The 22,973-nt window shown below is 35.1% G+C and overlaps 1 protein-coding gene across 2 annotated transcripts in view; it reads right to left on the bottom strand.

Annotated features, from left to right (window-relative positions):
• Positions 1-22,973, bottom strand: part of MANEA (mannosidase endo-alpha) — a 65,068-nt gene that overhangs the window by 20,835 nt on the left and 21,260 nt on the right. For both annotated transcript variants that reach the window (XM_058734735.1, XM_058734736.1), the window contains exon 3: positions 6,934-7,043. In XM_058734735.1, the coding sequence (XP_058590718.1) occupies positions 6,934-7,043 (110 nt within the window). The remainder of the gene's footprint in view (positions 1-6,933; positions 7,044-22,973) is intronic.

Genomic DNA, 22,973 nt, shown 5'->3' with positions numbered 1-22,973 from the left:
GCCGTTCTGGAAAATAGTGTGGAGGTTCCTCAAAAGATTAAAAATAGAGCCACCCTATAACCCAGCAATAGCAATACTAGGAATTTACCCAAGGGATACAGGAGTGATGATGCATAAGGGCCTGTGTACCCCAATGTTTACAGCAGCACTTTGAACAACAGCCAAATTATGGAAAGAGCCTAAATGTCCATCAACTGATGAATGGATAAAGAAGATGTGGTTTATATATTCAATGGAATACTATTTGGCAATGAGAAAGAATGAAATCTGGCCATTTGCAGCAACGTGGATGGAACTGGAAGGTTTTATGCTGAGTGAAATAAGTCAGTCAGAGGATAGATATATTTTCACTCATATGTGGGTCTTGAGAAACTGAACAGAAGACTATGGGGGAAGGGAAGGGGGAAAAAAAAAGATACAAACAGAGAGGGAGGGAGGCAAACCACAAGAGACTATTAAATACAGAGAACAAACTACGGGTGAATGCGGAATGGGGGAGAGGGAAAATGGGTGATGGGCACTGAGGAGGGCACTTGTTGGGATGAGCACTGGGTGCTGTATGTAAGCCAATTTGACAATAAATTATATTCATTAAAAAATAGAAGATATTTGCAAATGACATATCTAATAAAGGGTTAGTATCCAAAATATATAAAGAACTTATCAAACTCAAAATAACGTAGAAGACATGAACAGACACTTTTCCAAAGAAGACATCCAGATGGCTAACAGACACATGAAAAGATACTCAATATCAGTCATCATCAGGGAAATACATATCAAAACCATGGTAAGATACCACCTGGCACATGTCAGAATAGCTAAAATTAACAACACAAGAAACAACTGGTGTTGGTGAGGATGCAAAGAAAGGAGAACCCTCTTGCACTGTTGGCAGGAATGCAAACTGGTGAGGCCACTCTGAGGAAGAGCATGGAGGTTCCTCAAGAAACTAAAAACAGAACTACCCTACAATCCAGCAATGGCACTATAGGTATTTATGCAAAAGATACAAAAGTACAGATTCAAAGGGGTACATGCACCCCAATGTTCATATAGCAGCATTATCAACAATAGCCAACAACAGAGAAAGCCCAAATGTCCATCAACTTATGAATGGATAAAAAAGATGTGGTATACATACACAATGGAATATCACTCATTCATCAAAAAGAATGAAATCTTGCCATTTTCAATAATGTAGATCGAGCTAGAGTGTATTATGCCAAATGAAATATGTCAATCAGAGAAAGTCAAATACCATATGATTTCACTCATATGTGGAATTTAAGTAATGAAACAGGTGAGCATATGGGAAAGGGGGGAAGAGGAGGGAGGGAAACAAACCACAAGAGACTCTTAATGATAGAGAACAAACTATGGCTTGACAGAGGGAAAAGGTTGGTAGTTGGGCTAGATGGGTGATAGGTACTAAGGGCACCTGTTGTGATGAGCACTGGGTGTTGTGTGTAAGTGATGAATCACTGAATTCTACTCCTGAAACCAATATTGCACAGTATGTTAACTAAAATTTAAATTAAAAAAAAAAACTGTAAAATAATAAAAAAAATCTGATGCAGAAAGACTAAGTATGTTGGCAATTAGACATCTTTGCCACATTCACCTAAACAATAAGCTTTAAACAGGAGAAATCCAAACCTATCCCCATTCATCAGAACACCCTCAGTGTACCTTTAAACTCTGAAAGTACAATCTAAAAAGCCAGCTTTCTTGGGTTGTGAAGTCCCCTTCCCTCTCGTGTCCCAGGATTATAATATCTATAGTTATAGGGAAAGAACAGTGGCCCTTGGACCTGTTTTGTAGAAGATAAATCATATCACTTATCCAGTTTCAGACTTGGTGCCAGAATTTGCAAGGTCTGTATATTTGCAGATTTCAAGTGCCAATGAAAGCTAACTGAATGGTACAGGGGACATGGCAAATGCAGCTCTTCCCAGTCACCTAATTTAGGAGATGCTGCCTTAAGAGCTTTAGGGTTATAAAGTAGGAGAAGGCTTTATGGACAGGAATTAAAAACAAACAAAAAAAGACAGAAAAAAGAATTTGCCTATCTAGTTGCTCCTGCCTGTTTCCCTAGAGTTCCAGTTCTACTCCACAATAAACTACTAAATCCTTAAGCTGTGAAAGAAGTATTAAAACTAAGTTTCCTCTTTTTATTTGGAAATAATTTACCTGTACCAGACAAACCAGCTGCATTTAATTAGGATATATAAACTGGAAGAAGTTTCAGAGCAAATAAAAACCCTCAGTGATTTTTAAGAGTGGTAACAACCTGAAAATTCAGAGTAACTAGTCTCTAGTGAAAAGATACTGATTCACATTTTCATCAAGATTTGCTACCACACTGCCTTAGAAAAACAAGAATAAATCTGAAGAAAAATGAACAACCTGAGAAGAATTATTAGACATGAAAATTACTGCTTAAGGACAACAGTGGAGTGAATAATGCAAAAAACTAAACCAGTATCAGGAAGACAAGATTATTAAAAACATTCCTTTTATACTTCATTCTAAATGATTCTTCAATTATATACTAGAATTCCACATAAAGTGCTTTGTTTTTGGACTGTTTCATTTCATTGATCTCTTTCTGTATAGTAATGCTAATGCCATACTTCTAATATCTTTCATTTTATAGTACATTTTGTTATGTGGAAAAACAAGTTTTTCCCTTCGTTAATAAACATTTTTTTAAGTCTTACTTTTTTCTAACATAGTTATAAACTTTAGGATTAGGTGGTTAAGTTCTATAAAATCTCATCAAAATTTTTCATTTGGATTGCACTAAATTTACAAATTAATTATATTAATATATAAAATACAAATGTTTGAAAGAATGGCCACTTGGCAATTTTGACTCTTCACAATAAATTCATGTTCTCCAGGGGTGCCTGGGTAGCTCAGTCAGTTAGGGGTCTGACTTCGGCCCGGGTCATGATCCCACACTTCGTGGGTTCAAGCCTTGCATCAGGCTCTGTGCCAATAGCTCAGAGCCTGGAGCCTGCTTCAGATTTTGTGTCTCCCTCTCTCTCTGTCCCTTCCATGCTTGCACTCTGTCTCTCTGTCTCCCATGAAATAAATACTAAAAAAAAAAAAAAATTAATTCATGTTTCTCCATTTATTCAAGTCTTTTATATCCTTTCATAAAATGCCAAAGATTTCTTTGTATATTTACTGCTATGCTATTTTCAATGTACATTTTTTCCATTCTTTTCCCTATAATACAAGAATCCTCTTGACTTGTATATTCTTTGGGTTTGGCCACCTTATTGAACTCTTTACACATAATAGTTTTTAGATAGTTTTCATGAGTTTTACAGGTATTTTCCACTTGTAAAGAATGGTAATTTTATTTGGAACACTTTTAGTTAATTAAAATGATTTGTTCAGAATTCAATCACTATTAAATAATACTGACGATAGAAGGCATTCTTGATTGATCTTGGCTTAATGAACATGTTTTACCATTGTTTTTCCATTAAATGTTTGATACAGGTTAGTAGAAGACCTCATTTATCAAGTTAAAAAACTTGCATTAGAAGATTTATTACTGAGTTTTTATGTAGTCAAAATTTCAGTATCTGTTATGACATATTTTATCTCCAGTAAACTTTATTTACTTAACATTCATATAGCGCTTACTCTGTGCCAGACACTGAGCACTTTTCATATATTACTTCATGTAATCTTTCCAACCACTCTGCAGATTTTTTTTTTTTTTAACGTTTATTTATTTTTGAGACAGAGAGAGACAGGGCATGAACGGGGGAGGGTCAGAGAAGAGAGAGGGAGACACAGGATCTGAAGCAGGCTCCAGGCTCTGAGCTGTCAGCACAGAGCCCGACGCGGGGCTCGAACTCACGAACCGCAAGATCATGACCTGAGCCGAAGTCGGACGCTTAACCGACTGAGCCACCCAGGCGCCCCCAGATTTTCTTTTTCCATTTGAAAGATGAGAGAACTCAGGCATAAGTGTTACATAGTTCTTATGTGGTTGAGTCAGGATTGAATGCAGAGATTTGAATTCAGATTTCATACTCTTGAAACCATTCTTTAGCTTCTTGCTAATGAACACTTCTTATCTGCATTTTTGCTTTAGGAATTTTGCATATATTTTCATTAGCGAGATCAGTCTATAAATCTTTCTCAAGCTGTACTTGTTTAGTTGGTCTACCAGTAGATAAATCCATAGAAGAAGTCAAAGTGATAGTCACTTCTAAGATTAGGTCAAGAAAACACTGGACTCTGTCTCAGATCATTCACTAAGGGGAAACTAGCTGCCATGTGTTAAGGGGACTCAGGTAACTCTGTGGGAAGGCTTACGTGATGAAGAACCAAAACTCCCATTCCAATAGCTGAAAGGAACTGAGGCCTGTCAACCTTTACATAAGAAGCTTGGAAGTGGACCATACAGCCTTCAGATAACTGCAGCACCAGCAAAGAAACTGACTACAACCTCTTGGGAGACCCTGAACCAGAGACCCACCAGGTTCAGCCACTTCCAGATTCTCAACTTTTAGAAAATGTGTGAGATAATACATGTTTGTTCCTTTAAACTGCAGAATTTTACGGCAATTTGTTATGTAGCAATAGATAATGGGTTAACTCTCCACTGTATTTTAGTATCATAAGAATCAGCTGTTTCTCAAAGGTTGACTAGAAGTAATGGGTGAAATCTGATGCTATGTAAAGATATGCTCAATAAACTTTTAGATTTTTTTCAATGATACAAGTTAATTCAGAATGAACTATCACAAAGAGAAATTAAGAAAATCCCATTTACAACTGCATCAAAAATAATAAAATACCTAAAAATAAATTTAACCAAGAAGGTAAAAGATCTGGACACTGAATAGAAGACATTGAGAGAAACTGAGGAAGACACAAATGGAGAGATACTCCATGTTTATAAACTGAAAGAACTAATATTGTTAAAACATGCATACTATACAAAGCAATTTATAGATTAAATCCCATCCCTAGGAATATTCCAATGGCATTTTCAACAGAAATGGAACAAATAGTCCTAAAATTTGTATGGAACCACAAGAGAACCAAAACAGAGGACGAAAAAGGAACCTCGAAGTATCAAGGTCCCTAATTTCAAATTGTATTACAAAGCTACAATAATCAAAACAATGTGGTTGGTACTGGCAAGATCAAAACCAGAGATATAAATCAATGGAACAAACAGAACAGAAAGCTTCCTCCCCCCAAACCCACACAGATATGGCCAATTAACCTTCAACAAAGGAGACAAGAACACACAATGGAGAAAGGCCAGTCTCTTCAATAAATGGTGTTGGAAACACTAGACAGCTACATGCAAAAAACTGAAACTGAACCCCTACTTTACACTATACAAAAAATTAACCAAAAACGGATTAAAATCTTATAAATTTAGAAACTGGAAGGTAACATAGGTGGCAAGGTCCTTGACACAGAGCTTAGCGATGATTTTTTTTTGGATTTGACACCAAAAGCAAAGGCAACAAAAGCAAAAACAAACAAGTGGGACTACAGCAAACTAAAAAGGTTCTGCACAGCAAAGTGAAAGGCAACCTAGCAACTGGGAGAAAATATTTGCATATCATGTATCTGATAGGGAGTTAATATCCAATATAAATTTTAAAAACACACAATCCAATTAAAGTTATTAAGATTTTTTCTAAGATATCCAGACAGCCAATAGGTACATGAAAAGGTGCTCATCACCACTACTTAACGGGGAAATGCAAATGAAACCACAAAGAGGTATATCTTTTACCTGTTAGAATGGCTATTATCAAAAAGATAGGAAATAACAAGTAATGTAGAGGATGTGGAGAAAAGGGAACCCTTGTGCACTGTTGGTGGGAATATAAATTGATTCAGCTGCTATGGAAAACACTATGGAAGTTCTTTAAAAAAATTAAACATAAAACTACCATATGACCCAGCAATTTCCTTTCTGGTATTTATCCAAAGGAAACAAAAACAAGTTTGAAAAAATACTTATGCTTATTTCATCATTACAAGCATATCAGAGACATTATAGGTTTGGTTCCAGACTAGTTCAATAAAGTGAATATTGCAAAAAAGTGACTCAAATGAATTTTTTGGCTTCCCAGTGCATAAAAAAGTTATGCTTACACTACATACAGTGTAGTCTGTTACATTTGCAACAGCATTATGTCTAAAAAAGACAATGTGTCTTAATTAAAAAATACTTTACTGCTAAAAAGTGCTAGCCATCATTTCATCTTCCAGCAAGTCATAACCACTCATCACAGATTACCTTAATAAATATAATGCAAAAGTTTGAAATATTGCAAGAATTACCAAAATGTGGCAAAGAACATGAAGTAAGCAAATACTGTTGGAAAATGGTGCTGATATTCAGCACCAAAAAGTTGGTTGAATATTATTCAGCCACAAAAAGAAGGAAATCTTGCCATCTGCTACAACATGGATGGACCTTGAGGACATTATGCTATGTGAATTAAGTCTATCAGAGAAAGACAAATACCCTATGATCGCACTTAAATGTGGAATCTTAAAAACAAAACAAAACAACCTCATCGATACAGAGAACAAATGTGTGGTTGGCCTGAGGTGGCTGTGAGGAGGGGTGAAATGGGTGAAGATGGTTAAAAGGTACAAACTTCTAGTCACAAAATAAAAAAGACCTAGGTATATAATGTACAGCACGGTGACTATAATTAATGTTGTATTACATATTTGAAAGCTGCTAAGAGAAAAGATCTTAAAAATTCTTATCACAAGAAAAAATAATTTCTAATTGTGTGGTAATAAATGTTAACTAGACTTATTTTGATGATCACTTCACAAAATAAACACATCAAATCATTATATGCTGAACACCTGAAATTAATATGTCAATTTTATCTCAATAACAAATAAATTAAATACCTTCAGATTATATTTATGAGCTTTATCCAAAATAGTTGGTACCAAATCATCAGTATTTTCTCCATTTTCATCATTTGTACCAGGTGGGTACCAAGATAGGGCTAGTACACCTAATAGAAAAAACCAAAAAGAAAAATAAATACAGGAACAGGACTGACTGGAGGTATTCCAAACAGATTTTTCTTAAAAGGCAGAACAAAGACCAAATTGTCAACAATAAAAAAGAAACATATTCCCATATAAGTTATTATTTTGTTACTTAAATATTACCTATGGCTATTTAATTACTTTGTATAGTCATATTTATGAACTCTATCAGGTATGGATATATTTAATAAGTTTTACTTTACAGAATGTAGGTTTACAGAAAAATTGCACTGAAAGTACAGTTTTCATACATTCTCCTCCACACCCCCACTCCAACCCACATATGGTTCCTGTTATTAATACCTTGCATTACTGTGGTATGTTTGTTACACATAATGAACCAATATTGATACCTCATTATTAATCAAAGTCTACCTTTTGTGTTGTACAGTTCTATGGCTTCTGACAAAAGCATATTTGCCCACTGTTACAGTGTCATACAGAATAGTTTTACTGACCTCAGAATCCTCTGACATCCCTCTATTCATCCCTCCTCTCTCAATCCCCTGAACAATAACTGATCTTTTTAGTATCTCTATTGCTGTCTTTTCCAGGATGTTACATAGGTAGAATCATACAGTAACTTCTTCAGACTGGCTTTTGAAATTTAGTCATACATACATAACTAAGGTTCATTCATGTCTTTTTGTGGATTTATAAATCATTCTTTTTTAAAAAAAAATTTTTTTAACGTTTATTTATTTTTGAGACAGAGAGAGACAGAGCATGAATGGGGGAGGGTCACAGAGAGAGGGAGACACAGAATCTGAAACAGGCTCCAGGCTCTGAGTGGTCAGCACAGAGCCCGACGCGGGGCTTGAACTCACAGACCGCGAGATCATGACCTGAGCCGAAGTCGGACACTTAACCGACCGAGCCACCCAGGCGCCCCTAAATCATTCTTTTTTATTGCCACATACTATCTCATTGTATGAATGTGCCAGTTTATCCATTCAACTACTAGAGGATACCATGGATGCTTATTTGCAGAAATTACGAACATTCAAGAAAAAAATTACAGTTTCTTCCTGTAGTACTTACTTTTGAAATGATAAGTTACAAAATAAGTTTTAGAAACATAAGCCTGCAAAAAAAAAAAATCACTCACTTTGATGGAATAGTTGAAGTAATTCAAACCCACATTAATATATAAAGCTATAACAGGCCATTAGAAAAATGCTACTAATTTCTAAATTAATCAACATACTCTTTAAGGCATGAAGAGAAATACAATGGTACCAAAAGAGAAGCATGTGGAAATGCAGAAACTGCAAGGTTAGAAACCGGCAGAGAACTAAATTATAAGATTTAAACTTTATAGCAGACATGCCATGTACAGAGCAGCCCCATCTAGGGAAACAAAACAGAACTTTCATTAACATTTCCAAAAGAAGAAGAAGAAAAAGAAGAAGTCGTCGTCTATGTCCTCTATCCACTCTGAAAACAAGAATAGCTATAGAACACAAGAGGTAGAAAAAAGAACCTATAATAGGCTTTAGGAAAGCTTATGGCTAGTTACAAAGGGAGTCTATTATATAGAGGGAAATGATGGTAAGAAAATGGTCTGGAAACAATTGATCAAACATTTAAGTTGCCTACTAGCCTAGTTTATAAAAAGAAAAAAAAAAACACCACTAATGAAGAGTCACAATTAAAAAAGTTTCAACACGGGACCTATGAAAAAATCCTGCAAAAAATAAGAAAACAAGCATGAGACAAAATAATAAAGGAAGAATATATAAAAGATTATCCATGAAGCCTAGGAAAATTTTAAGCACAGCATTCTCCCATGAAATTCAAATCAAAAGATTCCTGTTCCTAGCAATAAAGATTAGGTTACATAGACCAACATTTCCAATGACAAACAATTATTAAACAAAATACGGATTACAAAAAAAAAAAAAAAAAACACAACTTCTCAAAGCCAAAGAGCTGGAGAATAAGGAATTATCTGTCCAAACTGAGGCAAAAACACAAAGAAGAGAAGTATCTGAGCAAGAACTTGGTCTGCTCAAAACATAATTGGCAGAAGTAAACTAACCCTCAAAACCAGTGGATTAAGTACCAGGTTGACAAGCTTGGGAAGTCCTCTAGCTTTAAATTTAAAGTGACTAGTATTTTCTACTGTACTGAATAGCATAGATAAAGAACATTTTCATTCTTACAGAAAGTTCTACCGGACAGCATTCCTAGATTTCTGATCCTCCTAATACCTGACCATCTCATTCTTGTCTGCTGAGTTTTCTTCCTCCCTATCCTCACTCAAGTTCTACTCTAAGGCTTGAGAAGAATGTTCTTTGTTCCTCCTCGTTACTCTGCTTCAGCTTTTTTATTCTGTCAAATTATCATTTCCACATGTCTAATTCTATACCCTTACTGTGCTCCACAGTCTAATTTATCTTTGCAGCATATCTTTTGGACTGTATCCCTCATGAGCTCTGAACACAAGTAATAGTCTGGGAAATAAGCCAATCATGGTCTTCCTCACAAGGAGAGTTGAGCCACTTAAAATGGTAATGAACCTTCACAGCAACCAGAAAATTTTCTGTAACACACATAACCTAAGTATCATTTATAAATAAGATTACTGAGTATTTCTACTGTATAGTGAAAAGGGATATTCTTTGAGGTCTATTCTTAGCACACTAGCATTTTATTAAATGCAGATCATGTCATATTGATCATGGTGTCCCTCCATAGCACTTATTACAGGGTCTTCAATATAAATGGTGCCCAACCATTTATTTTATGAAGTAAAATGATGAATCTAAACAGGGTAATAGTTAAGAAGATATGAAATCGGACAGACCTGGAGATTCAAGTTCTCATTCTCTTATTTGATAGGTGTTTATCTTTAATTAATTTTATTTAAGTTTCCATACTTGTAAAATGGGGATAAGCTCAGTTCATTCCCTAAAAGTGTTTTTAAAAATAGAAAATGCCTTACAAAGAATAAGACCCCCAAAAGTGATTATAAAAACAATAATAAAAAGACAATGGCAAGTAAATTAGGATACATTTAACTCCACAGAACTTATGATAGCTTCTCTTCGATATAGAGAACTTACTGTTTCTTTCAAACATATTAAACACTCCTTCAAACTAAAGATTTAGCAGAAACAAAGGCAAGCCCAGTTTCAGACATAAACACTATTATCACTATATAGGATGACCCATGTTCAACAAAAAGTATAAGGCATACAAAAAAGAAAAAAAAAAAAATAACTGTCAAGAGGCAAAGAAGTCAACAGAACCAAACTATATATGAAACAGATACTGAAATCATTAAATAAGCAATGTAAAATTACTATGATCAAAACATTAAAAGATCTAATGGGAAAGACAGCTACCATACGTGAATCAGCTGGGAAATATGCCAGAAATGAAAATTCTAAGAATCAAATAGAAGTACAGGGAAGACAGCAGAGTAGGATGATCCCAGGTTCACCTCCTCCCATGGTCACAGCTCTGAGACTATAGCGAACTCTAAGTAACTAACTCTGAAAATGACCTAAAGACTGGCAGAAAGACCTTTCACAGTCAATCATAGACAGGAGGCTATGTCAAAAAGGACAGGAGAGGTGGACACATGGTTGGGAACCAACCACCCAGGTGAGATTAACCACAGAAAGGATTTACACCACAAGCAAAGAGGAAGGAGAGGATTAGACCCCACACTAGGCACCAGAAGTACTGGGATATGCACTAGGAAAACCTATGGGGCTGAACTTTAGAAGCTTTTAATATCACCAAGATTTAACTCCACATACTTTACAAATCAACTGGGCTTAACTCCAAGAGAGTCAGATAGCAATAGGAAACTGAGTTCCGCCTTTTTTTTTTTTTTTTTTTTTTAATTTTTTTTTTCAACGTTTTTTATTTATTTTTGGGACAGAGAGAGACAGAGCATGAACGGGGGAGGGGCAGAGAGAGAGGGAGACACAGAAGCGGAAACAGGCTCCAGGCTCCGAGCCATCAGCCCAGAGCCTGACGCGGGGCTCGAACTCACGGACCGCGAGATCGTGACCTGGCTGAAGTCGGACGCTTAACCGACTGCGCCACCCAGGCGCCCCTGAGTTCCGCCTTTAAAAAGACAGCATAGTGCTCACTTCAGCAGCACATATACTAAAAAGCCAGCATAATAAATGACTCAACCAAAGACACAGCACAATAGTAGCAGTTTGAAAAGTGCCTGGGGTATACGTGAAGGAGAATCACTAATCTCGGAACACATGCTAAAGGAGTGGGAATGATCAGAAGACTTCTCCAAAAACAAAAGTACTAGGGGGTGCCATTTCTCTTCCCCTCCCCCATCCTAGATAGCTGGACATTTGAAGGAGCCAGTACTAATGTTCTACCTATCTTTCTAGCACTGTGTGCTTTGTCCCCACATTCCCATGCAGACCTGCCAATCCAACCCTCCTGCCTTGGCAGGCATCACAACAAAGTGGTTCCTGCCCCACCATAACCTGAAAGCAGCCCCAGCAGGGAACCGCACAACTACAAAGTGACTCCTGCCCTGGGGAGAGGCCAAGTAATCTCACACACCAGCATGCCCACAATTCCAGCAGCAAAGCCTCTTCACTGAGCAGAAAGAAGTTTTGCTGTTTGGTATCCCATAGCTGTGGCAGACAGGCTAAGAGCAGACAGCCTGACTGCTGACCCTGCCCACCTACAAGCCTGCAGAGGCCTCAGACTTCTCAACTGCACTGGGACCAAACCCTGTCTAGTGTGCCCACAGCAGGCAAAGTCAGTCACTGCAGCTGATTGGGGCAAAGGTAAATGAGGTTCAGGCACAACAGTAGGGTGCACACAGCCTGCAAAAGAAACACCACAGGAGCACCTGTTTCTGGTGACCAGGAGGGACTGAGCTACAGGGTATCACAGGACCTCTTCTATAGAAGGCCACTATTTTTAAGATCAGGAGATGTAGCTGACCTCCATAATATATGGACACAGAGAGTCAAGCAAAATGAGATGACAGAGAAAGATGTCCCAAATGAAAGAAAAAGACAAAAATCACAGCAAAAGTGTTCAATGAAACTGAGATAAGCAAAAATGCCTGATAAAAAAAATTCAAAGTAATGGTCATAAATATAGTCACTGGAAGGGCAACTGGGTGGCTCAGTCAGTTAAGTGTCTGACCTCATCTCAGGTCATGATTCTCACAGTTCATAAGTTCAAGTCCCACGTCGGGCTCTGTGCTGACAGCTCAGATCCTGGAGTCTGCTTTGGATTCTATGTCTCCCTCTCTCTGCCCCTCCCCTGCTTATGCGCTCGCTCTCTCTCTCTCTCTCTCTCTCTCTCTCTCTCTCTCTCAAAAATAAATAAATATTTACAAAAATTTAAAGATAGTCACTGGACTTACAAACAGAGTGGATGAATTCAGAGCTTTTACAAAAATACACGTATAAATCAAAAGAACCAGTCAGAGATTAAAAACAAACACCTCAATAGTTGAAATAAAAAATAATTAACAGCAGATTAAAAAGACACAGAAAAACAGATCAGTGATCTGGAAGACAGGGTAATGGGAAGCAACCAAGCTGAACAGCAAAGAGAAAAAAGATTAATAAAAAGCAGTAAGACTAGGTTAAGGAAACTCATCATCAAGCGTAATAATGTCCACATTATAGAGATAACAGAGAAAGGAGAGAGAGAAAGGAAGAGAAAATTTACTTGAAAAAAATCAAGCTGAAAATTTCCCTAATCTGGGGAAATAGACATCAGTTTCAGAAAGCACACACAGTGCATAACAAGATGAGTCCAAGACACATACGTAAAATGGCAAAAAGTAACAATAGAGAATTTTTAATTCAGCAAGCAAAACAAAACAATTACATACAAAGGAAACTCCATAACCCCAACAGGTGATTTCTCAGCAGAAACTGTTCAGGCCAAAAAGAAGTGGCATGATCTATTCAAAGGAATGAAATGGGAAAACAAAACAAAACAAAACAAAACAAAAAACAAAAACAAAAAAAAACTTGCAACCAAGAATAATCTACTCAGCAAAGTTATCATTCAGAATAGAAAAAGAAGTTCTTTCCTAAACAAAAACTAAAGGAGTTCATCACCACTAAACCAGCCTTACATGATAATGGGAATTCTTCAAATGGAAAGAAGACGCCATAACAAGTAGGAAAATTAATAAAGAAAAAATTTCATAGGCAAAAGCACATATATAATAAAGGTAGGAGATGAATCACTTATAAAGCCGATACGGTGGTTAAGACACAAAAATTGATTTTACATCAATTATATTTACAAAAATCATTCAAAACATACACAAAATAAAAAGATAAAATATAACACCATATGTATAAAACAAAGGGCGAATAATAATTTAGTGCTTTAGAATGTATTCAAACTTAAGCAACGATTAACACAACTGCATACATGTTATATATGATCCAATGGAAACCACAAATCAAAAACCTATAATGCCCCCCCACACAAACACATACACAAAGAATCCAATCCAAGCCTACCACTAAAGAAAGCCATCAAACCAAATGAAGACAGAGAAAAACTATACCAAAAAAATTAACAAAATGGCAATAGGTACATACATATCATTACTTTAGAACAAGACTCACCTATATTCTGCCCACAAGAGCTTCACTTCAGACCTAAAGACACATACACCCTGAAAGTGAAGAAGAGCTGAAAAAACATATACCATCCAGAAAACAAAACAAAAAGAGCTGGGATAGCAATACTAATATGAAATAAAAACAAAACAACATGAACAACAAAACCAAAAAACAAAAAACACTTTAAAACAAAGACTGTGGCCAGAGACAATTAAGGGCATTACATAATGATAAAGGGACCAATCCAACAAGAAGATATAACAATTGTAGATATCTACACAACCAAAGCACCTAAATATATAAATCAAATATTAACAGACAGAAATGGAGAAATTGACAGTATTACAATGGTAGAGGTCTTTAACACCCCACTTACATCAATGGATAGAAAATCCAAACAGAAATCAACAATGAAAAAGTAGCTCTGAATTGACACATTAGACCAGTTGTGAATTAACAGATATATACAGAATATTCTATCCAAAAACGTAAGAATATCCATTCTTTTCAAATGTACATGCAACATTCTCCAAGACAGATGACACATTAGGCCACAAACAAGTCTCAATAATAGTATAAAACTAGTAGTCAGTTATAAGAAAAAAATCTGGAAAGAACACAAATGTATGGAGGTCTAACAACAGGCTACTAAACAGGGAAGGAGTCAACCTTGAAATCAAAGAGGAAATCAAAAAACACATTGAGACAAATGAAAATACCATTCCAAATCTTTGGGACAGAGCAAAAGTAGTTCTAAGAGAGAAGGTTATGGCAATACAGGTCTATCTCAAGAAACAAAAATCTCAAATAACCAAAACCACACCTAAAAGAGCTAGAAAAAGAACAAATGAAGCCCAAAGCTAGTAGAAGAAATAATAAAGTTTAGAGCAGAAATAAATAAAAAAGAAAAAAAAACAGGAAAAAAAAAAGATCAAAGAAACAAACTGGTCCCTTGAAAAGATAAACAAAACTTATAAACTTTTAGCTAGACTCATCAAGAAAAAAAAGAGGCCTCAAAAAAATAAAATCAGAAATGAAGGAGAAAGAACAACCAACACCAAAAAAGAGTAAAGCATTATAGAGAACAGAATGAAAAATTATGTATCAACAAATTGGGATAACCCAGAAGAAATGGATTAATTTCTAGAAACATATAATCTGCCAAAACTGAATCAGGAAAAAACAGAAGATTTGAACAGGCCAATGACTAGTAATAAAATTGCACTGGTTATGAAAAAAAAACCCATCAAATGTTCAAATGAGATCTACAGGTGAATACTATCAAACATTTAAACAGTTATTACTTATTCTTCTCAAACTATTCCCAAAAAAACAGAAGAAGGAAAACTTCTAAAATTCATTCTATAAGTCCAGCATTACCCTGATACCAAAATAAGACAAAGACATCTCACAAAAAGAAAACTGGAGGCTAGTATCTCTGATGAACATAGATGCAAAATCCTCAACAAAATACTAGCAAATAGAATTCAACAATATATTAGAAAGATTATTCACCACTATCAAGTAGGATTTGCTCTAGGGATGCAAGGATGTTTCAATATGTGCAAAACAAAGTTTTTCCTCTATCAGGAATAAAACAAGATGTCTACTCTCACCACTTTTATTAAATATAGTACTGAAGTCCTGGCTGCAGTAATCAGAAAAGAAATAAAAGGTATTGAAATTGTTAAGGAAGAAGCTGTCACTATTTGCAGATGATGTGATACTATATATAGAAAACCATAAGGACTACACCAAAAAACTACTAGGAACTGATAAATGAATCCAATCAAGTTGCAAGATATAAAATTAATATACAGAAATCTGTTGCATGAATTACAAAGTAGCAGAAAGACAAATTAACAATTTCATTTGCAATCACACCCAAAATAATAAAATATCTATAAACTTAACTAAGGAGGTAAATGACTTACGCTCTGAAAACTCTAAAACATTCATGAAAAAAATTAAAAAGAACATAAATAAATGGAAAAATGTTCCATGCTCATGGTTTGGAAGAATTAATATTGTTGAAATGTCCTATTAATATTGTTGAAATGTCCTAAAGCAATTTACAGACTCAATGCAATCTCTTATCAAAATACCTACAGAATTTGTCACAGAACTACAATATATAATCCTAAAACTTATACAGAACCACAAGACCTCAATGAGCCAAAGCAATCTTAAAGAACAAAGTTGAAGGTATCACAATCCCAGATTTCAAAGTATACTACACAAAGCTGTAATAATGAAAACAGCATGGTATTAACCAAAAAATAAGATGCATACAAGAATCGAGGACCCAGAACTAAACCCATGCTTATATGGTCAATTAGTCTATAACAAAGGAGGCTAGGATATACAATGGGTAAAAGACAATCTCTTCAATAAACTGCACTGGTACAGCTAGAGAGCTACATGCAAAGAAATGAAACTGTACCACTTTCTCACAGTATACAAAAAAAAGAAACTCAAAATGGATTAAAAACCTACATGTGAGACCTGAAATTGTATCTCACAATATGTTTATTGCAGCATTATTTATAATAGCCAAAAATCCCTAAAAGAAAATAGTAATAATCTCTTTGACATGGGCCTTACCAAAATTTTTCTAGTTAGGTCTCCTTTGGCAAGGGAAACAAAAGCAAAAATAAACTATTGGGAGTATACCAAAACAACAAGTTTTTGCACAGTGAAGGAAACCATGAACAAAATGAAAAGGCAACCTACTGATAGGAGAAGACATGTGTAAATCATGCATCATATAAGGGTTTAATATTCAAACTACAAATAACTTTTACATCTCAATACCAGAACCAACAACAACACAAAAAAAACCTGACAAAAAAATAATTTAGTTAAAAAATGGGAAGAAGACTTGAGTAGATATCTTTTCCAAAGAAGACACACAGATGGCCAAAATATGAAAAGATGTTCAACACCACTAATGATCAGGGAATTGCAAGTTTAAACCATGAGATATCACTTTACTATCGTGAGAACGGCTAGAATCAAAGACAGGAAGTACAAGTCTTGGCATGGATGTGGAAACAAAAGAATTCTTGTTCACTGTTGGTGGGGCTGTAAATTGATGCAGCCACTGTGGAAAACAGTATGGAAGTTCCTTAAAAAATTAAAAAAAGAAATACCTAATGATCCAGTAATTCTACTACTGGGTATTTACCCACAGAAAATGAAAACTCTAATTCAAAAAGACATATGCACCCTATGTTTATTGCAGCATTATTTACAATAGCCAAAATATGGAGGCACACCAAATGTCCATCAACAGATGAATCACTAAAGAATATATGGTGTATACATATGTATACAAACACAATGTAATATTATTCAGCTATACAAAGAATGAGGTATTGCCATTTGCAACAACATGGATGGACCTAGAGGGTATTATATTAAGTGAAATAAGTCAGGCAGACAAATACCATAAAATTTCACTTATATGTGGAACCTAAAAAATAAATGAACAAAGAGAAACAAACCCCAAAATATAGAGGACTGGTGGTTGCCTGAAGGGAGGGATGTGGGGGGAATGGGTGAAATAGATAAAGGAGATTAAGTACAAATTTACAGTTAAGAAATAACTAAGTCACAGAGATGAAAGGTATAGTATGGAGAAAATCATCAATAATATAGTAATAACATTGTAAGATGACAGATGGTGACTACAGTTATAGTAGCACTGAGTAATATATAAGATTTGTTGAACCAGTATGTTGTACACATGAAACTAATACACCACTGGATGTTAATTACACTTCAATAAAAAGAAGAATCAAATAGAAATACTGGAAATGAAAAACATGTTAAAAGATGAGGAATATCTTCAACAAACTCATGAAAGGACTGAACAGAGCTGAGGAAAGGGTCAATTTCCAGTCACATAAAATTACATTAAAATATAATATGACTAAAGTAAAACACACATGTAACTGAAAACTCAGAAGAGGTAGAAGGTATATATATGTCAAAATAATTGCTAATTATGCAAAGTTGATGACAGACACAAAACAACAAATTCAAGAAGCTCAGAGAATACCAAGCAGAATAAATACCAAAACCAACAGATACACACGTTTAAACTACTAAAATTCATAAACAAAGAAAAAACATTTTAAAATCAGTGCAAAAAGGAAACATACAGGACGTAAAGATATAAAAAGTTTTGTAAAACTTACAGTATACTTCTCCTCAGAAACCATGATAGAAGACAATGGAGCAGCATTTTTAAAGTTCCAAAAGAAAACATAAACCTACAAAACTCTTCCTGCTGACAATTCTATAGCAAAGGAGACATTCAAAACAAAGGATATAAACAATACTTGAAAGATTAATATTGGTTCCTTAATTACTTTATAAGAGGAATGATTGCTTAAAATTGTCATCAACAAGCTATTGTCCATGAGCCAAATCTTGCCCTCTGTAAGTCTTGTATACATCTGTCTACATATGGCAACTTTTACACGATAATGGCAGAGTTGAGTGGTTGTAAAGAGGTAATATGGGCCACAAAACCAAAAATATTGCTGGTCCTTTACAGAAGATGTTAACTAATATCTGGTCTACAAGAAAAAGAACAGTAATGTACACCATTTTATATACTAGAATGACAACAATAGCAAAAGATATGGGAGGAAAAAACCAGGAATATATGTGGAGAGGTCCTTCTGCTACATATGAAGTATATATTATTTGCAAGTACCCGGATCATATAAAGGTATATTTGGTAAATCTTATGTCAACAACTAAAGAGATGAGAAGTAACAATAAGCAAATGTGGAGTACATGGAATCATAAAAAATGTTCAACTAACCCAAAAGAATACGGAAAAAAACAAAACAAAACAGGAGAACAAAGAAATTGAGTAAATAGGAAGTGGCTAATAAAGCAGATTTCAATCAATATAATCATAAAAATAATCACACTGAGTGCAAACAGTCTAAGCACACTATTTTAAGGACAAAATTTTCAAATTGGATTTAAAAGAAAAAAAAAATCAAGACCTGACAAAAGAATGATTTCCTTGCACACACACAACAGATAGGTTAAAAGTAAAATAATGAAAAAAGATTCACCATGCAAACACTAATCAAAGAGAGCTGGAATTGTTTATATTAACATCAAAGTTGATTTCAGAACAAAGAATATTAACCAGCACTAAAGAGAGATACTTCATAATAATAAAGGACTCTGTCTAAATGATATAATAGTCCTAAATGTTTGTGTACCTAACAAAAGACCTTCAAAATATAGAAAGCAAAAAATGGCAGACCTGAAAGGGGAAATAAATAAATCTACAATTATACCTGAAGACACATCAACACTGCTTTATCAATAATTGATAGAACAGGTAGATAATTGGCAAGGATACAGAAGACTTGAATACTATCAAGAACTTTAACTGACATTTATAAGACAATCCAACAGCAGCACAACAACCTTTTTCAGATAATGAAACCAACTGTTCATTTACTGAAAGGATCAATAATATTAAATATTAATTAGATATATTGACCAAGAAAAAAAGGAGAAAAATATTAGCAAAAGTATGGATGAAAGAGGTAAAACATACAGAACATACAGACTCCGTACACTTTAAAATCCTAATAAAGGGATAACACAAGCAACTCTGCTCATAAAACTGACAAATATGATGACATTGACCAGTTATTTACGAAATATAAGGACCAAAACTCACTCAAGAAGAAATAAATGAACATAGGGGAAGTGAAGGAAAATAAGATAAAAAGAGAGGGAGGCAAACCATTAAGACTCTTTAATAAAGAGAACTGAGGGTTGCTGAATGGGGATGTGTGGGGAGATGGGCAAAATGGGTGATGGGCATTAAGGAAGGCACTTGTTGAAATGAGCATTGGGGGGGGCGCCTGGGTGGCGCAGTCGGTTAGGCGTCCGACTTCGGCCAGGTCACGATCTCGCGGTCCGTGAGTTCGAGCCCCGCGTCAGGCTCTGGGCTGATGGCTCGGAGCCTGGAGCCTGTTTCCGATTCTGTGTCTCCCTCTCTCTCTGCCCCTCCCCCGTTCATGCTCTGCCTCTCTCTGTCCCAAAAATAAATTAAAAAAAAAAAAAAATTAAAATAAATGAAATGAGCATTGGGTATTATATGTAAGTGTTGAATCACTCAGCTCTATTCCTGAAATCAATCAATAAAAATAAAAATGTTCTTGGAAGAAAAAAGGGGGGGGGGAACACCTGGCAAAGCTAAGCAGGCTAGCTTTATTTGCTTGGCTTTTAAAATATTCTTCTGCTGAAACCCTGAATTGACCATTGTTTTACTTATTTGTAATCAAACATGACTGGTTGAACCATGTTCTGCTAGCACAGCTTCAAAAAAATAAAAAAAATAAAAAAAAAAAAAGGAAAGAAAAAAGGTAGTAAAGATCAGAACATGCCATCCCAAAATATGCCGCTCTGGCATATTGACTATTTTGAGCTGAAGGTACTTGAGAAACTGCAGATGCAGAAGGGCTCTCTGACTTTCCCCTTTCTACCTAAAAGCAGGTTGATCATAAATTTCCCATGAGAAAGTTGCCGTCCCTGTACCAGAAAGAGAGTATCTTATCTCCTGAGACTGGGAGTCAACCCTGCAATGGACCTGCAAAAACAAACCTACTAAAATAACCCTTGAACTTCTATTAGTTTCCCTCCTACACTTCCTGTTCACTGTCCCACAGTCTACTGCCCTGAGCCCAAACCCCTTTGTCTGGTCACATCCCCACAATTTATTGTTCTCTGTGTAAAAAGGTCCATAAACTTTTAAGCCTACCATCTTCTTCAGGTCTTCATTTCTCTTCTGAGGACTTTCATAGAAGCATTGAAAATATTAAATAAATATGTATGCTTTTTTTCTGCTAAAAAAAACTGATGACCTGAATAGTCCTAATAATGAAACTGAATTTATAATTAAATAATGAAACCACCAAGGCAAGATAGTTTTACTGATAAATTCTATCAAATACATAATAGGAAATAATGCCAACTCTACTCAATCTCTTCCAGAAAAAAAAAAAAAAAAAAAAAGAGGGAGGTTTTCTTAAATCATTTTATGAGGCCAGCACTACTTTAATAACAAAAAGACAAAAGACATCTCAAGAAAAGAAAAACTACAGATCAGTATACCAGCTGAACATGGATACAAAATCTTTCTTAAAAGATTAGCAAATAGAATTTAGTAATATATGAACAAAATAATAAGCCATCAACAAATGGAGTTTATTCCAGTAATGAAAAATAACAGTCGGTATCTGAAAATAAATCAACATAAGTCACCCTATTAGAGACTAAATGATTAAACAACCAATAGATAAAAGAAGAAATCATGAGGGAAATGTTTCTAAACATTTAGAAATGACTAAAACAAAAACATGACATACCAAAATTTATGGCATATGGATAAAATAGTGCTAAGGGAGTAAACTGACAGCTATAAATGCTTTACATTAAAAAAAAGAAAAGAATGATCTCATCAACCTAACTTTATAACTTAAGGAACTAGAACAAGAAGAAAAAAACTAATCCTAAGGCTTGCAGAAAGAAGGAAATAATAAAGATTAGAGCAGAGATAAATAAAATAGGCAATTAAAAAACAACAGAAAAATCAATGAAAATAAAGGTTGGCCCTTTGAAGAAATGAACAAAACTAATAAACCTTTAGCAAGATGGACTAAGAAAAAAGAAGATACAAATTACTAAAATCAGAAATGAAAGTGGGGACATTACTAATAATTTCTACAAAAGTAATGATTATCAGAGAGTACTATGAACAAATACATGGCAAAATACTGGATACCCAGGTTGAAGTGTACAAATTCTAGAAGCCCAGGGGCACCTGGAGTGGCTCAGTGAGTAAAGTGACTGACTTCAGATTAGATCATGATCTTGCAGCCTGTGAGTTCAAGCCCCGCCTCAGGGTCTGTGCTGACTGCTCAGATCCAGGACCCTGCTTCAGATTCTGTGTATCCCTCTCCTTATCCCTCTCTCCCACGCACACTGTGTGTCTCTCTCTCAAAAATAAATATTAAAAAAAATTTAAAAAAAAATCTAGACGCCCAAATGCTACCAAGATAAATTATGAAGAAATAAACAGAATAGACTTATAACTAGTAAGGAAAATGAATAAGTAATCAAGAACCTCCCAAAAAAGAAAAGCCCTAGACCCAATGGCTTTGTAAGTGAATTCTATCAAATACATAAAGAATTAAACCAATTCTTCTCAAACTATTCCAAAAAATTAAGGAAGAGGGAATACTTTCTAACTCATTGTAAGGTCAGCATTACCTTAATACCAAACCAGACAAAGACACAAAAAAACTAGAGCACTATCGCAAATGAACACTGATGTAAAAATGCTCAACAAAATACAGATGGTACCAGACATAGGATGGTTCAAGTTAAGATATTTCATCTTTAAGATGGTGTGAAAGTGATAGGCATTCAGTAGAAACCATACTTTGAATTTTGATATTTTCCCAGGCTAGCAATACGTGGTAACATACTTTCTTTTGATGATGGGCAGCAGTAGTGAGCTGCAGCTCCTAGTCAGCCAGGCAATCATAAAGGTAAAAAACCAATACATTTACAATGTATATGTAATATACAATGTACACTTGCAATACAGTATTCAGTTAGTTACATAGACTTCTAACACTTTAGTATAAAATAGGCTTCCTATAAGATGATTTTGCCCAACTGTTGGCTAATTTAAGTGTCCTGAGCACATTTAAGGTAAGCTAGAATAAGCTACAATGTTTGGTAGGTGAGGTGTATTAAATGCATTTTCGGCTCATGATATTTTCAACTTACTATGGGTTTATCAGGAAATAAACCCGTTCTAAGATGAGGAAGATCTGTCATTACCAAACAAATACAGTAGCATAGTAAAAGGATTACACACAATGATTAAGTGGAGTTTACTCCTGGAATGCGACGATGATATAATATGTGGAAATCGTATGCACATTAACAGATGAAGGGGGAAAAATGATCTCAGTTGATATAGAAAAAGCATCTGACAAAATTCGACTCTTCATGATAAAAATACTCAAAAACTTAGAAGGAAATTACCACAACACAACAAAAACTACACCCCCCCCACACACACACCCCACAGTGCCAACAGTGAGATTTAAAGATTTTCCTAGAAAATCAAGACAGGATGGCCCTTATACCACTTCTATTTAACATAGCATTGAAAGATCTAGACAGAGCAATTAAGAAAGGAAAGGAAAAGACATCCAAGTTGGAAAGAAGTAAAAT

The sequence above is a fragment of the Neofelis nebulosa genome, chromosome 6, assembly GCF_028018385.1.
Source record: "Neofelis nebulosa isolate mNeoNeb1 chromosome 6, mNeoNeb1.pri, whole genome shotgun sequence".
Lineage (NCBI taxonomy): Eukaryota > Metazoa > Chordata > Mammalia > Carnivora > Felidae > Neofelis > Neofelis nebulosa.
The sequence above is the reverse complement of the archived record's forward strand: the minus strand, read 5'-3'. Positions and strand labels throughout refer to the sequence as shown.